The sequence below is a fragment of the Symphalangus syndactylus genome, chromosome 12 (assembly GCF_028878055.3).
Source record: "Symphalangus syndactylus isolate Jambi chromosome 12, NHGRI_mSymSyn1-v2.1_pri, whole genome shotgun sequence".
NCBI lineage: Eukaryota > Metazoa > Chordata > Mammalia > Primates > Hylobatidae > Symphalangus > Symphalangus syndactylus.
The window spans coordinates 86,321,833-86,338,601 of NC_072441.2; the positions used below are offsets into that span (position 1 = coordinate 86,321,833).

The following is a 16,769-nucleotide window of genomic DNA, read 5'->3' on the forward strand; positions in this document are numbered from 1 at the left end:
AAGGACAATTTATAGAATTGTTCTGCTGTTCTTCGCCCTCATTGAGACCAAGAATTCATTTCTGTCTCTCAAGGTGGCTTCTCCTACTGATGGTCATAAATTGCCTTCCTGCTCACTCCCTGACCTCTTGATCTTTTTGCTTTTGTGCTCAAAAAATTATTAATATTTCTCTTAACTCCATATATAACCTTTGGCTGTTTCTCTCCTTTATTCTAGGTGAAGTAGCATCCTTAGGGATTACTTCCTCCGCCTCCGCGCCTGCCTGCTTCTGCCGGGGCAGGGCTCTGTGCATGAGGATGAAGACAAATCCACAGGAGGAAGATTCAAAAGATCTCTGTTTGGGAAGCTCTAAAACTGAAAAATAATCACAGCTAGCATTTACTGAGCATATGCTGTATGCCTAGTATTGTTCTAAGGGCTGTATGGATATGAACTCAATCCTCACAACTACCCCATAACGTAAGTACTATTATTATCCCTGTTTTCATATGAAAAAAACAAGAACTAGAGAGGTTAGCCACATAAAATGTCCAAGGTCACACAGAAAGGAAGGGAAAGAACCTAGATATGAATCCCTGTCTGGTTTCAGGGCCCGTGTGCTTTGCTGTCATCTACTCTGCAAGGTACCTCTCTGATAGGGAGGGGCTTACCCAGCTTTTGCTCTGCTCTCAGGGAGCTCCAGAATGGTGTGACATGCATATTCCTTTGCCCCGCAAGAATCCCCAAGTTTGATAGGGGAGGCAGATATCCTGTCCTAGGAAGATATGTCCAGTCTGATGGAAAAGACACAAGCTTTATCTTTGGATCATCTGACTGATACTAGGGACTCAGCCCCAGGATGTCTACAGTTTGATGAGTTATGTTATTAGATTCTAAGAGACTCAGTTAATTCGACTAGACAAAATTGTGAGCATTAGTGTTAAAGAGATGAGGATGGAGCAAAGTTGGGGCAGCTTAATTGGGGTTGCCCCAGGAGGGGAGAGTGATACAAGATTGGCAATAAGCAGAAGAAATGCTAGTGGAGATAAGAGGGCAGGACACTTGTGTGGTGTGCAGGCTTGCTGAAGACAATGTCTGGAAAGCAGGGGTTTGCTTAGTTTAGCGGCTCTCTACCTTGGCTGTCTACTAGAATCACCTGGGGCTATGTCTAAAAATACTGATGCTTGAACTTCACCCCAGAACAATTAATCTTTAGGGACGAGGACATGGCACTGGTGTTTTTAAAAAGCCCTCAGGGCAGGGCATGGTCGCTGATGCCTGTAACCCCAGCACTTGGGGAGGCCGAGGCGGGTGGATCACCTGAGGTCAGGAGTTCAAGACCAGCTTGGCCAACATGGCGAAATGCTGTCTCTACTAAAAATACAAAAACTACCCAGGCATGGTGGCACACATCTGTAATCCCAGCTACTTGGGAAGCTGTGGCAGGAGAATCACTTGAACCCAGGAGGCAGAGTTTACAGTGAGCTGAGATCGAGCCACGGCACTCCAGCCCAGGTGACAGATCTAAACTCTGTCTCAAAAATTAAAAAAAAATAATAATAATATTAAAGGCCCTCAGGAGGTGCTATGTACAACTGGTGTTGAGGACCACTAGCTGGGGATGAGGTCTATGGGGTCTTAAGCTCTGAGATCTGGGATGCTGGATGACTTATGTGGAAGAGATTCTAGAGACATGAGTTTGCTATGAACTGAGCTGGTGAGGATTTGGAATTAAAGGAAAGGGGGAGGGAAAAGGAAAGCTAAAGGACCAGAGGAGACAGGCCAGATTGTTGTTTTGGCTATTAGTGAGCTAGAGAAACTTGGCTCCTCTGTTTCTAGGCTTTTGAGGCAAAATAAAAGGCTTACAAAAATCCAAAAGCTCTGATAACCCAGTCCCTTCTCATAAAAAGAATAGCTATCAAGCCTGATATCAGACATGGAGATTAGGCAGGAAGCACTGAGCTGAGAATATTCCCTTCCTTCGATTAAAGACTTTTTTTTTTTAAATTAATGCTCTCCTAGGCCGAGTGTGGTGGCTCACACCTGTAATCCCAGTACTTTGGGAGGCCGAGGCAGGCAAATCACTTGAGGTCAGCAGTTCAAGACCAGCCTGGCCAACATAGTGAAACCCCATCTCTACTAAAAATACAGAAATTAGCCGGGCGTGGTGGTGGGTGCCTGTAATCCCAGCTACTCAAGAGGCTGAGGCAGGAGAATCGCTTGAACCCAGGAGATGGAGGTTGCAGTGAGCCAAGATCACGCCACTACACTCCAGCCTGGGCAACAGAGTGCAACTCCATCAAAAAAAGAAAGAAAAGAAAAGAAAAGGAAAGGAAAGGAAAGAAAAGAAAAGAAAAGAAAAGAAAAGAAAGAAAAGAAAAGAAAAGAAAAGAAAAGAAAAGAAAAGAAAAGAAAAGAAAAGAAAACACACACACAAAAATAATACTTTCCTAAGTCAGGGTCACCCTCGCCTTCCCCTCCATGCACCATCATGTGGAGTGGAAAGGAGAAAAGGCTGTCTCACTGACATGTCCAGAGCTCCCTACCTCAGGGTCTTTGCCTTTGCTGCTACCATCTGCCTGCTGCATTCTTCCCTCAGATGCCTGAGCAGCTGAACCCTCAGTTCCTTCAGGTCTGTGCCCAAATGTGGCTTTAGCAGAACAGCTTTCTTTGACTACCTGTAAGAACAGTAATTCCTCCCTCTCTCTCTCTCTCTCTAATATTTTATCCTGCTTTATTTGTCTCACATAGCATTTACCATAACCTAGTGTATTTCATATTTTTTTCTACTGCTTCTGACTTTCCTCCAGAATGGAACATTAAAGAGAAGGACTTTGTCCTTTTTTTTTTATTATTATTGTCTCCCCAAAGCCTAGAATGGTGACTGGAAAGTAGCAGTCTGGAGCTGAAGAAATATCTGTGGAATGTATGATTAATGAATGAACAAATGAAAAGCCCTATGTGTCTGTGTGTTGGTGTCTTTCTGTATACATTTGGGATTGCAGTCCTATTTCTCTGGCCAAGGTATGGCTCTATTCTTAAACTGTGTTTGCCTGTGTTTTGGAACATATGAAGAATTCCCTGGGTCTGTGCATATGGGGCTTCTGCATATGAGCTTGGATGTTTTTCTGCCTTTCTCTGTCTTCTAGTTGTGTATAGATGTGTTTGGACCACAGGCTGGTGGTAGAATCTGCGGAGGAAAGAGGAGCTGTGGCCGCTACACATCAACAGAGGGCACCAGAGAGCCACGCACCTACTTTCAGGGGCAGAAATTAAGAAAGCTTGGCGGGGAGTGTCAGAGACCCAGGAGATATGGGATCTGGGGGGAAAGAAGTGGGGACCTCTTTGGACCAACACATTACTGTAAAATTGTGCAATTCCAGCAACTCCTCTGTCCATTCCCTAGGGTCCAGACCTCTGGCTCCCCGAGCAACCCTGTGAGCAGAAGTATCTGGTCAGGGGTGAGAAGAGGAGCTGGTTGCCAAACTGGGCCCTTAAGAAAGTGGAGATCCCTCCTGAATGCTCTCATGATTCTCAGGAATTCCCTTCCTTCCTAGTTCCTCCATATCCCTATCCAAAATATCTCAAACTCCGGCGTGCTTAGAGATCCTCTGGTGGCTGTCTTCTCCTCTGGCTTGCATTCAGGGAGGTGAGGCCAGGCCTTGGCCCTTCGAAGCCATCCAGTTGGCTACCTTCTCCTTCGGGATGGGTGGAAGGCTGAGATGAACAAAGGAAGGGTCAACTGTGCCTCTTCTAGGCTGCTAAGTCCTCCAACGCCTAGCTGTGCTCAACCTTGACTGGGTGAAGCCAAGGCAGAGCCTCAAGGCAGGTCCAAGAGGCAGCTCCCATTCTCCAGTTCTGGGTTTTGTAGGTGGGGAGAGGCATGTATGCCCCTCCCCTATCCAAGCATTCATTAGTCAACTGAGAATTCTTAATTTGGGGAATCTAGGGGCTAGATTTTGGGTGTAGAATTTAAAAAGAAAGGTCTTTATGTTAATTTAACTCCCTGCCCCCCACCCCACTCTTAGACACACACGGAAACACACACACACACACACTCCCCATCACATCCTCTGAGCTAGAGGCTGATGTCCCTCAGCCCATGTTCCTCCTCCACTGCTTAGTTCCATAGCCCGCGACCAAGATTGCGTCTATAAATGGGAGGGGGTGGGGTGGCCAGGGGTCCTGTCGTGCCTGCCCCAGAACCCACGACGGTCACATTTTTCACCCCCTTTTGCCTTTGCCCTCGATTCCTTTCTCTCTTTGCGCTCCTTCCATCTGAGTTCCAGCGAGGGGTGTGTGTGTGTGCGCGCGCGTTGGGGGGGCAGAGGGAGGGCTCGTGGAGGGAGGCGCCGTCGGAGGGAGAGTAGACGTCAGGCGGAGGGAGGGAGGGAGGCAGGGAGGCAGGGAGGCAGGGAGGGAGAGAGGGAAGGAAGAGAAGGGGAGAGAAAGGGGGAGCAAAGACCGAAAGAGACCCAGAGAGATACAGCTTGAGAGGAGAAATAATTAAAGGGGGAGGGCGACCAGGACGAGAAAAAGGACTGGGAGGAAAGAGAGATAAAGAGAATCGGAGGGCAGGGAAGTGAGTTTGTGCGCGTGAGTGTGCGCGCGCGCGTGTGTGTGTGCAGGGGCGGGCGCGGGCGGGCGGGGGGCGGGCTCCCGGGCTCCCCTCCTCCCCAGCCCGCTCCTCTGGCTTGCTCGCCAACTCCGGGCCCCAGCCGCGGGCGGGCGCACGGCGGGCGGACAGCATGCTGAGCCTCCTCGTCTGGATCCTCACTCTCTCCGATACTTTCTCCCAAGGTAAGGGCCCCCAGCCCGCCCCCGGACGCTCGGCTTCCCCCCGGGGCCGGGGCACTGCTCCCCAGGTGGGGGAGTGCTGGGGTGCCCCGCGGCCGCGGCCAGTCCCCGGGTCCCGACGCCACGAGGCGGGGGCTCGGTCCGGGCGCAGAGCCCTGGGGGAGGGGGCGCGGAGTAACGGGGGGCTGGGGAGAATGAGTTTGCCGTTGATTTGCCCAAGTTGTTTCCTCTGGCTGCGCGGGAGAACAGAGCAATGGGGCCGCGAGGGCTGGAGGTCCGAGTAAAACGGGGAACCGAACGCTTTCTCTCTAGCTTCTGGCAGCCCTACCGACCCTCGCCCTCTGAGGCCAGGGTTCCGGATACCTGAGTCCAGCCTAAGGGCAAGGCTGGGAAGAGGGTGGGGTTTCGGATTTTGGGCGAGGGGGTGAGCAAAAAGCTGGGTCCCACCTCCGGAAGATGTTGCTAAGGGGATCCCCCTACTCCAGCCCAGCCCCTCGGGGGTCTGAGTCTGAATCACGGCTCCAGACTGCCTGGGGCTGCCCCCTCTAGAGGAAGGGAGGGGTGTCTCGGCGCCTCTAGTGGGGATTTGGAACCCCTGCCCACGGAGGCTCTGGGTGGAGAGTGGAGTTCCAAATACAGCTTCAGGCCCGCTTGATACAGAGAGGGGAACTCACGGGGGCGGGGGCAGAGGTGGTGGGGGGAGGGGGCTGACACCACTTGGGCTCAGGAAAGTGTTGCTGTCTGGGGCTTATTTGGAACTGGCAGGGGAGAGGCTGGGAGGTGAGGGAGGTGGTTGAGAGAGATGAGGATGTCAATGTATCCTGGGCAGGGCTGGGGTTGGGGAAGGGAAGAGGGCTGAGGGAACCAAGGGTCTAGACTGCAGCAGGGACTGGGGTCTGTGGGAGTTGGTTCTTGCCTCCCAGGTCTGACTCTAAGGAAGACTGAATCCTGCTGAACTCCTTCCCTCCCCCAAAATGGAGCTGACACACAGAAATTGACACACAAACACTGTAAAACACTCACAGACACTGAGACAGACTACTCACCTACTGAGAGAGAGACATCCCCACAAACATCCCCCACACTGAGACAGACACATATACACAAAGACACTGAGACATCTGAGGAAGACAGATTCCTCCCCCAGATCGGCACACACTCACGCATTCATCCACCCGAACGTTACAACTATACACAGTACATGTATGCAGGCGTTTACAAGGACAGGACACACACTCTCACAGAAACCAACCCTCTAGCAAACAAAGAAACTTGAACAGACATTCATATGGGCAGACACCTATGGAGATGTACAGACTGCAGATGGAGGAGGTGGTCTCTTTTAGGGGGTGTCTGGGAATGAATCTGGGTAGAACAGCCTCAGGCATTATTGCCCTGCTTTCTGTTCCCTTCCTGCGTTTGTAGGTGGGGTGTTATGCTGGACCTTTCCTCTCCTTGTCAGGTCTCTTCCCAGTTCCGAAGGCAAAGCCTGGCTGAGTTGGTGGGGGCAGGTCTTGACTCATATCTCCCCACAGGGCACCCATGCCAGCCCCCCAGCACACACTATGATATGGGAAGGGCACACATCTGTGGTGTGAGCCAAGAGTGGGAGGTGATGCTAGGGGAAAGGAGGAGGCCTGGCCCTGGGGTTGGCAGGCCAGGCCAGCCACTTGGCAGAAAGTTGGGAAGATGACTTAAGTTCTGACTTTGTTCAGCCAGGCTGTTGGTGTCGGGGAGGAAGGGGGTGGGCCATGGTGATGGTGGAGGAGGGTCATGTTGGTGGTGGAGGGGGCCCCTGGGTCAGTATTGGTCTATGTTGGGGGCAAGCTTATGTCTGCCCCTTTCTTACAGCCCTTACATGTCAGCAACGTGGATACAAATGAGTGTTAAGGAACAAAAGCAGCAGTTAGCAAACAGGAGAGACATGTGGATTGAATTGGGGACAGAAAGAAGTGTGTGTTGTGTGCCTTTCTCTCTTTGGAAAGGAGCGAGTGGCTAGGGAATGCTGAGCTCCCACTTCTCTCCTCCAACAGGGGTGAAAGCAGGACCTGGTGAAAGTATCTGGGGTGGGGGGAGAGGATACCAGAGAAAAGAAAGGGAGAGACTAGACAGGAGGGGAGGGGAAATCACTAGTGAGTGTTGGGGGAAGCTTGGCAAGGGACTGGGGAGGAGGCAGAGAGGGAAGGAGTAGGGGTCTGGGGAGACTGAAACACACATGGGGGTGGAGAGCTTGGCAGGACCCCCTTTCCTTAGCCTCCATCCTCAGAAAGGAGCTCTAGGTCAGGGACTGGGGCAGTGAGAGAGGAAACGGAGGGGGCGCTACAAGAGGGAGGAGGGATGATGGTGGGGGAATAGGGATGGGGGAGTAGGTGTCAGCAGGAAGCCATAGAATTGAGGGGAGCAGAGAGGAGAGAGGAAGGGGAGATTCAGCCTAGCCTGAGAAATAAAAATCGCATTTTAAAGAATTTCAATGGGCTTCATCAATCTTCATTTTTCACTAAATAATTTTCTGTATCTTATCTAAATGAAAACCATTATCCTTCCCCCCGTTTCCATCATGCGCCAGCTCCACAGACTGATTGCGCCGAAAATTGAAATATTTATTCATTTTCTGGGAGATTTTTTCGCTCCCTAGTCTCGGGCAGGAGAAATTGAAAAAGAAAGATTATAGCTAATCAGAGCAATGTGGGATGACAGGCCGGCTCGGGGCGGGAGCTGCCTCCAGGGCGGGGATGGATGTGGGGGCAGGAGAAAAATAAGCCCATCCAGCCCGCAGAGCTCCCCCTGGCATTCCTGCCACAGCTTTTGAGGGGAGTAAAGGGTAAAGGGAGGAGGCCCGAGGGCCTCCTAAATTCCCAGGATTCAGCTCCCTGAGTACAGCTGAATCCTGGCAGAGAACAGCAGGTCTGGAGAGTAGCTGGACTCTCCCCTCCCGGTGCTACACATAGACACATATACACACTTTACATGTCCCATTTCTGCCCAGAGCAGGGCACTGAGGTTGGGGAAGAGTCAGGGGAGACATGGCAGAAACGAGCACACTGGGTTCCTCTCCTTGTCCTTGACTGGACTCCACTTTCTGCCTTCTACTCACTTAGACCCAAAGGGAGGGTGTGAACCAAGTACTCAGTGCCTCAGCCCTGGGCTCCAGAGCACCTGGTCAGGAGGAGGGGGAGGAGACATCCAGGCCTTCTCGCCTCTGCTCCTTCCCACAGCTGAGCGGTTGGTTGTTCTGGCTCTGCCTTTGGTGCTCCAGTGAGATGGGAGGAGGAAGCCCCACCTCTGCCCCCCTTACTCCTCTAGGACCTCTTTACATCCTTGCAGGGACTAAGTCTTAATTTCTTTTATCCTATAGTTTCTGGCACAGTGCTAAGCATGTGGTAAGTGCCCCTTAAATATCTGATCAATTGATTGATTTGATGAGCGCACTGCAGTGCTGGAAAGAGGCAGCATTCAATGGCTATTAAATCACAGACTCGCATCCAGCTCCCACCTCCACCATCTGGTAGTCATAAGCTTGAACAAGTCATGTACCTTTTCTGTGCCTCAGCATGCTCTTCCAGAAGTGAGGATAGAAGTAATACCTGATAGGGTCGTGGTGGCACTTGAATATGTTAATCCATGTAACGTACATGGAACAGTGTCTGGCACAGCGAGAAGTGCTCAGTAAATGCTTGCTATCTTGACTTTGAGGTGAGACATAGATAGATAGGCAGTCGAGTTGTCTGCTCTTCCTTTTCTTCTCCTTATGATTCTTTGTGTTGTGTGTGTGTGTGTGTGTGTGTGTGTGTGTGTTTTCTAGCTCCAGCTCCCCAGATTCTTGGTCCTGGGCTTCAGTAAGCGCCTTCTTTGAATCTCTCTTGGAAAAAACTATGTTGTGGCAGACCCAGAAGGGGAAACTGACCCCCTCCTTGGAGACCTCAGAAAAGATCTGGGGAAGGGATTTGAGGAGAGAGAGCAAAAGTGGAAGAGGTTGGCACTTGAGTGAGAAGGAACCAGAGCTCTTGTGTGAAATGAGGAGGGACACTAGCCCCGAGGTGGCAGCATTTCAGAGTCTGGAAATAATATGGATCATTTATTGAGCCCTGTGTTAACTACTTCATATGCATTATCTGATTTAATCTATGCTACAGCCCCCTGAGATTGGCTGTGTAAATTATCCCCATTTCATGGATGAGAAACTGAGATTTATTTATTTATTTTTTTAGATAGGGTCTTGCTCTGCTGCCTAGGCTAGGGTGCAGTGGTGTGATTATGGCTCACTGCAGCCTCCTCCTAGGCTCAAGCCATCCTCCTACCTCAGCCTCCTAGGTAGCTAGGACCACACACACCTGGCTAATTTTTTTTTTCTTTTGGAGAGATGGGTCTTGCTAGGTTGCACAAGCTACTCTCAAACTCCAAGGCTCAAGCGCTCCTTACACCTCGGCCTCCCAAAGTGCTGGGATTATAGGTGTGAGCCACTGTACCTGGCCAAGAAACTGAGGTTTAGATACATTAAGTATCTTATTGGTAGTTGTAGGAACCAGCGGATCCCACGGCCTGCACCCTTCTCCTTTGCCAGATCCTACATGCCAGCAGAGACTGATGCTGGGCTGGGACAGGGATTTTCCTGGTGCATAGCAGAATGAGAACTAGGAAGAAAAGGGAGTGAGTATTTCATAAAGGTAAACTCATTCAAATTTAAAAAACGATCCTTTATTCTGAGATTCTGTCCTACATTTTTTGGTGTTAAATTGTTTTTCTTTGATGATATGATAAATCTAGTAAATGACTTTTTTCAAGGACTTGGCAAATAAAAAGGTTTGTTTCTAATATTAAACACAGCCTTATAGGTCCATGAACTACAAATTTGGGAATTACTCTTGTTCCATGCAAGGCTGACTCCTGGAGAGGCCCAGAGCCATACAGAGGCAAAAGAAGCACAGAGAAGGGGTCTAGGGGATAATCCTGAGACCAGGATCTCCCCAAGTGTCAGCTTCCAAATTTATCTAGTCCCTGGTAGTCTGGTAGGATTGGAGGCTAGGGTCTTAGATGGCTTGTTTTAACCCACCTGGGGAGGCTTTCAACCCTCCTTCTTAGCCTGTGCCCTGGGGAACTGCCTGGCTTAGGGTGGTGAAAAGTGATTGTAGGAGGTGAACTCCATACCAAAGCATCAAAATTACCTTTTATTGAATTCCTACAGTGTGCTTTTCAGGTTAATGTTACTCACATTTTATAGTTAAAGAAACCACAGTTGAGTTTAAGTAACTTGCTTAAGGGCATACCTGAGGTGTTAGATCCCAGATTCAACCCCTCTTTTGTCTCCCTACTAAGTGCCATGAGTGTGCTTCAACCTGCCTAAAAGAGCCACACCCTGCCTCTCTTAGAGTTAAGGCAACTGTGGAAGGACAGGAGGGAAGCCTAGGCCTTTTTTCCTCTCCTAGTGCCTCACTCAGCTCAGCCCCCTTCCCTAGTTCTCAGCCCAGAAATTCCAAGGCCACATCTATCTCCCTGCCTTGCTTTGATGATCATTTGTGAAGCAAAACTTAGATGTCAGGGTACATGTTTTAATCAGTGGGGCTGGGACCAGTAAATAATGCCCCTGTGAGAAGGAGGTTTGGAAAGCCTCAATCCTTTTCCTCCCACGTTTAGAGTCTTTTATCTTTGTACATGTATGGTGCTTGGCAATTTTAGCAACTTTTTACATGTACCATTTGATAGAGAGATACACTCATCCTATGATGTAGGCAGGATAGTTGTTTCTCCATTTAATAGATGAGAAAACAGAGAACTAGAGAAGTTAAATAAATTGCAAAGGGGTGGCAGTTGGTATGGAGGGAAGGGATGGGGACAAATTCCTTGATCTCCCCAATTTCTGAGAGATGTTTCCATCTGAGGCTAGAGACATTTCTCTTCATATGTCCAGAGATGAGAAAGCTATGCCCCTTCCCGACCTACCAGTTCCTGTCTGGTTTCTTCCCAGGGCCTCTGGACCAGTTTACTTGGCAATCTCCTGGAGGGTTCTTTGACCTGGAAAAGGATGGGGGTGTGGGGGTGGGTTGTCAGCAGTGAGGAGAAAGAGGCTGTCATGTCCTTGATCCTCAAATGTGAAACCAGGGAGGAGGAAGAGGCAATTTCAGAAATCAGGAAAAATAGTGGGCTCTCTCAGAGTGGGGGAGAAAGCTGTTCACTTTTGTGAAGGGCAATTTTGTATTTTGTATATATTAGTAACTAATTCAATATTGACAATAATTGTTGAAGTTAGGTGTTATCCCCATTTTACAGACGGACAAACAGGGATCCAAAGAAGTTAAGCAGATTGTCCAAGATGATCCAGCTAGTAAGTGACAGAGCCAGAACTAGGACCCAAGCAGGGAAGTTGGGGTAGGGGCTGAGGATAATTCCTAGAAGGAAGACTGCACACCTACCTATTCTGCATTACTGCTGCATGCAAGCGTGTGGATGCAATCTCACTGCATGCATATGCATATGTATTCACACATGCCTTCATAGTGCAGCTATACATGCACCCACTTCTTATCCCCATCCCCACACACATCTGGACAGATATCTCTCATCTTTACCCAAGCCCTTTCAGTCACCAGAGCACTAGTGTGCAACAGTAGTACATTTTCGTGAGTCATTTTTCTTCTAGCCATAGCAGCCCTCCTGTGTCTTTAAAGGCACTACTTTTTGCCTTGCCTTGCATGCTCTGCATCCTTTCTGATAGATGCACAAACTGTGAGGTTATGAAAGTTGAGAAAAGAGCTTGGGGTTCCTCATTCTATAACACTGGTCCCTCTCCATTCTGTAGCTCCAGCTCTTATACCTTCCCACGTCTGATTGTCAGACAATGCAAACCTAATTAAGTTCTTGGAGCATCCAGGATAAAAGCTGCTCTAGCTCCCAGACACCACTGAAGTATGACACTTTTCTTTCTTCTTTCTATCCCACTTACTCTCCCTCTGTCAGCTGACTCCAAGCTCCCAGCTTGTCCTTCCCTCCATGTTTAATTTATTCAGCCACTTTTATTAACCTCTGTTGTCTCCAGGGGCTGCAGTCCTCATCCCTCTCTGCCCTCCTTGAGCCCATTTAACAAAATAGGGATCGTCTTGAAATAAATGAGCCTTGCAGCCAGTCAACCTCCTCAGGATTAAGGGTCTTAAATCCAGGGGTAGAAATCTCCAGAACTCTCTAGCAAATTCCATTAGTTTCCCAGGAGAGAATGCTGCCGCTTCATTCCTTTTGCGGTCTGGCTCTGGAAGGTGATGGGAGACTCACCCAGAATGCTGTGGGTCTTGGGTTTTGAGGCAGGGAAGGGATAACAGGAACCTGAGTGTCTGGAGGTGTACTCTGTGCCCAGCAGGTTTCTCCCAGGAAGCTGTCCCATCCTAGGCCCGCTTCGGAATCGACTAGGCCGTTAGATGCCTTTTCTCTCTGCCCCTTCTTTCCTTCTGAGGCAGTCTGAGGAATATATCCTCACTGAAAAATGTGTGGAAAGAGGAAGGACTTTTGTTCCTTCATTCAGTGGAAGAGAATTGTGTGCTTACTGTGTGCTGGGCTCCAGTGTTGCAAAGTGAATAATGTACTAGATCTCTGCCCTTGAAGGTCTCACTTTGTGATTTCAGTGCAAATTACTTAATCTCAGTAGGCCTCAGTTTTCTCTTTCACCAAATCGGGAGAATTATTTTTTTAATCAACTGTACATTATTATATGCAAAACATACTGGTAGGCATTATGTGGACCAAAAAATATGACAGCAGATGGTCCTTCCCTTTTAAGAAACTAAGATATACATACATGAAGACCGCTGGTGGTGCAAGGTGTGGAGTCATTGGTGCTGTGATAGCAGTGTGCAGGTCAGAGCTGGAGAGTCCAGAGAAGGGAGTTTGCTGTGGGCTGAAGTGACCAGGAAGGGCTCCGTGGAGGAAGTGGGGCCCAAGGATGGACAGGACATGGATGTGGCAGGAAGAGGGAGAGCCTTACCAGACGGGCCAGACTTCCTGAACCAAGATGTTGCTGCTGGGATGTGTAGCGGACACTGAGGCCGGTTGGACTGAGGATTTGGGTTGGTTTGGGAGAAATAGATGAGATGATCCAGAACGGTAGAATGGGGACAGACCAGAGGAGGCTTGGAAAAGCCAGGCCAAAGGCTTCTTACAAAGACTCCCCTGTAAGAACTAGGGAGCCATGGATTTCTGTTTTTTAAGCAGACAAAGAGTGTGTTAAAAACAGGTATAATCCCCATCTCATTTCTCACCAAAGCCTCCCCTCCTCTTAAACACCTCTTCTACTGGAGATGCTATGGAAATTTGTAACCTCTCCAATTAAAAACATGAAAAAAAACAGATAACCAAGGTTTGGCCAGGCAGAAGTGAGCAGAAAACCATACAGAAATACCAGCTCTGCCTTGGGAAGTCTCAGATCTGTGACTTGAGCCAGAGAGACTTTGGAAGGATGAGGAAATCTTTTCCTCCGAGAATCCTTCAGTATAAGATAAAGATGCCTGGAGGCAGAGTTCAACAGCAATAACTGCGAGGAGAGCTCTGCAGCATGACTCTGAGGCCAGGCTCTTTGTTACCTGTCCCCCCCCAAGCTTGGGCCATGTCTACACTGCCCAGAGTCAAGAGGAGCCATCTGGTTCCATCAGAGGGCCCATTCGAGTTTAGTCCCTTCAGGGTCAATTCTGGGCCATTTCCACTGGTCTGTGGCCTTAGATACATGTGCATTTAGGAGCTGAGCCTAAAGATTCTTAAAACCTCTGCTAGGAAGTGAGCTCTGGTTTTTCAAATGGAGTGCTTTGAAGAGGGTCCCACCAGGGGAGGTGAGAGCATGTGTTCAACTTACAGCATTGTTTTTTTAAATGGCTGTGCTGGGCCTAGGCCTGGGAATGAAAAGGTGGGTGAGATTTAGTCCCTGTTCTTGAGGCACTCTCAGTATGGTGTGGGAGATGGATGTATAAACACATATTGACAATTTTATAAGATAAAGGTTGTGAGAGAGGTATGTGAAAAATGCTGAAGCCTAACTGTCCAGCGAGGGGGAGCGGAGCAGGGAGCAGGGAGCAGGGGTGGGGAGGGGGCCACAGATGTGAGGCTCAGGGGCTGCGGGGCCTCTGGAATGCGGTGCCACGAGATATCCAAGCTCTGGACAATCCCCGATTGTACCCCCTGCTCCGGATGGAAGGAGCCGAGGAATCCGAAGGAGTGAACCCTGGTCCCTCCCAAGGATTATGATTTCCAGGAACAAAGGCAGTTTATATAAAGCACACTTCTCCCAAATCGAATCTCCCAACCTCATGTGTCCAGTTCCGTACTCTCCACCCCCGACTCCCACCCAACAGAGCTGATTTCTAAATTAACTTTGTCCTTGTAATCAGCTTAGCTGAGTTTTTTTTATTATTATTATTTTTCCTCCTCCTTCCTGAATTCTCCCAGGAACAGCCCGGGGCCGTGCTCGCTCCATTACCCAGCATTGTCAAGCCATGAGGTGCTTTTAACTGCTTCTTCCCATTCGATTCGCTTAACTGGGAGGTTATTAAAAGGAAAGGAGCAGAGATGGGCAGGCAGGGCAGAGGAAGAGAGAACATAGTAGAGAGAGAAGGCATTTCAAAGGAGCAGAAACCCAAGGCTAGGCAGGCTAGCAGAATGAAGCCTCTGAGAGAAGTTGAAGTTTTCATCTGGACTCCCGAGTCATCCAGAAGGACATTTCATCGAGACAGTGGGACTCCTGGGTTTTAATCCAAAACCTTGAGGAACTGACTTGCTCCTCTTTGTCTCAATCCTCCCCACCACTCCCCACTCTCCCTGGGAATCTACCAGCTTGACACTGTGGGATGGGATGGGGGACTCCCAGAGGTCCCACACTCCCCTTGATGCCCGACCCTCCCACACACACACTCGTGGCTGGCTGTGCTGCCAGCTCCAGAACCCTCCAGCATTCACCCCCCGGGCAGCTACATTGTGGTTGATGTTGGATCCCAGACTGACGTGCCTATCACACAGCACACATCTGGGAAGTCTCCCTTCACCAGGCAGTGGGCGAAGTGAGAATGCAAACTCATTTTAATGTCAGTTTGAGCCAAATATAATTAGAAAGGAAAATCTCTGACTTTGCAAAAAAAAAAATCTAATGCATTTCAAAGCCAAGTTGAAATGACTTCTGGATTATCTGCACCGCTGCCACTCTCCATTTATGCAGAAAATCGAGAGGGGAGCCTGTAAAGTCTGTGCCTGAGGGATTTAGTTTGTGCACATTGCCTTCGGTTTCATGCCAGGGTCATGTTTTAAGACTGGCCTTTTTCAACACAACCTGGTTCCTGGAATTGGGAAGCACCTAGAGTGACCTCCTCACCAGGGGGCCTGTGGCAGCCTCTTTCTCAGAGGGGCTGCTCCTGTGTGATCATGACCAAGTCACTTACTTGGAGCCTCAGTTTTCTCATCTATAAAATGCAAATGATTACGTCTATCTTCTAGGGTTGTTGTGAGGATTGAATGAGAGAATCTATATTAAGGAACAGTATCTGGAATACAATAAGTACTCAATAAATTATAGTTATTATTAATATTGCACAGTCCTTGCTTTTTACAGTTCAGTCCAAGGCAGATCTTGAAAAAACAGACAATAGAAATGAGAGATGAACAAAGAATAGGCCAAATACAGATCAGACCGTTAACTGGGCCAAGGAGGGTGACCAGTGATGTAGGTAATCCTTGAGCTCTGTTTTCTAGGGTTCAGTGCAGTGGGAGCTTTGGGAGGCAGCACAGTGTAATGGAAAGCACTCTGGTTTAGAATTAGGTCTGTGTCTTGGATCTGGAAACTGAATGCCATTTTGCCCTTTGCGAGTCTCAGTTTCCTTATCTGTAAAACAGAGTGATAGCATCCACTTTCCTTTTTTTGTAAGTCCTGGAAAAGCACTCTCAGGACGGTGTACAGTAAGCTTAACCATCATTTTAAACCCTGTCTTTCAGCCAGGCACGGCGGCTCACACCTGTAATCCCAGTACTTTGGGAGGTCTAGGTGGGTAGATCACTTTACATCAGGTGTTTGAGACCAGCCTGGCCAACATAGTGAAACCCCGTCTCTATTAAAAATACAAAAATTAGCCAGGCATGGTGATGTGCACCTGTAGTCCCAGCTACTCTGGAGGCTGAGGTGGGAGGATCACTTGAACCCAGGAGGCAGAGGTTGCAGTGAGTGGAGATGGTGCCACTGCACTTCAGCCTGGGCCACAGAGCAAGACTCTGTCTCAAAAATAAATAAGTTAATTTAAAAAACCCGTTTCTTTCCAGGTTTCAACCCAGTATGTTAGAACAATGATTCTCAAACTTTAACATGCTTACAAAACATCTGGGGATCTTGTTAAAATGCAGATTCTGACTCACAAAGTCTGGGGTCAGATGGAAGTTCTGTATTTGCACCAAGCTCTCGGGTGATGCTGATGCTGCTTGTCCTAGGACCACACCTTGAGGTGTTAGGGGATGCTTTCCTTGGGGAAATAGATCTTCAACGTTCTAATGAGAATCAAAAGAAATTAGAATTCATTTAACTGAATTCAGTTTTCAGCCAGCTTAGTTGTATAACAGCCCTGATGGATCATTGATTTGGGAGCATTGATATGTTTGTTTTCAGGAAGCAGCTGGTGGGACAAGAGAGTGCACAGAGCTTGCCAGCACGCCCATCCTTAGCCCCAAGATTGTACTATCTAAGCCCCTCCCTGCCACCTCACTAGCTCCATGCCACCCCACCCCACCCTGCCAAGTCTTCACTCAGGCTGCCAGCTGTGGAGTTGAAAAGCAACCTGCTGGTGTGCTGGTGGAAACTCACCCATATCGGAGCCAGTCATTTCCACTTTTTTTTTTTTTAAATGAAAAAAGTCCTCATAATTCATCTCTCAATGGGAGATGTGGGGGAAAGCATTTTGACAGAGCTTCTGGTCTGGGCCTTGACCCTGCTGGCTTTGGCTTAAAAACTGGGTCATGGGCAAGTTGTGTGATTTGGGAAGGAAGGTAGG

At 48.9% G+C, this 16,769-nt stretch overlaps 1 protein-coding gene across 3 annotated transcripts in view; it reads left to right on the forward strand.

Moving 5' to 3' along the window:
* The first annotated feature begins 4,642 nt into the window (after window positions 1-4,642).
* The window catches only part of KIRREL1 (kirre like nephrin family adhesion molecule 1), a 107,229-nt gene continuing 95,102 nt past the window's right edge, over window positions 4,643-16,769 (forward strand). For 2 of the 3 annotated variants that reach the window (XM_063624939.1, XM_063624938.1), the window contains exon 1: window positions 4,643-4,779. In XM_063624939.1, coding sequence (XP_063481009.1) covers window positions 4,728-4,779 — 52 coding nt within the window. In that variant the 5' untranslated portion in view covers window positions 4,643-4,727. Of the gene's footprint in view, window positions 4,780-9,377; window positions 9,441-16,769 lie in introns of those variants that run through there. The other variant, XM_063624940.1, reaches the window with a different exon arrangement.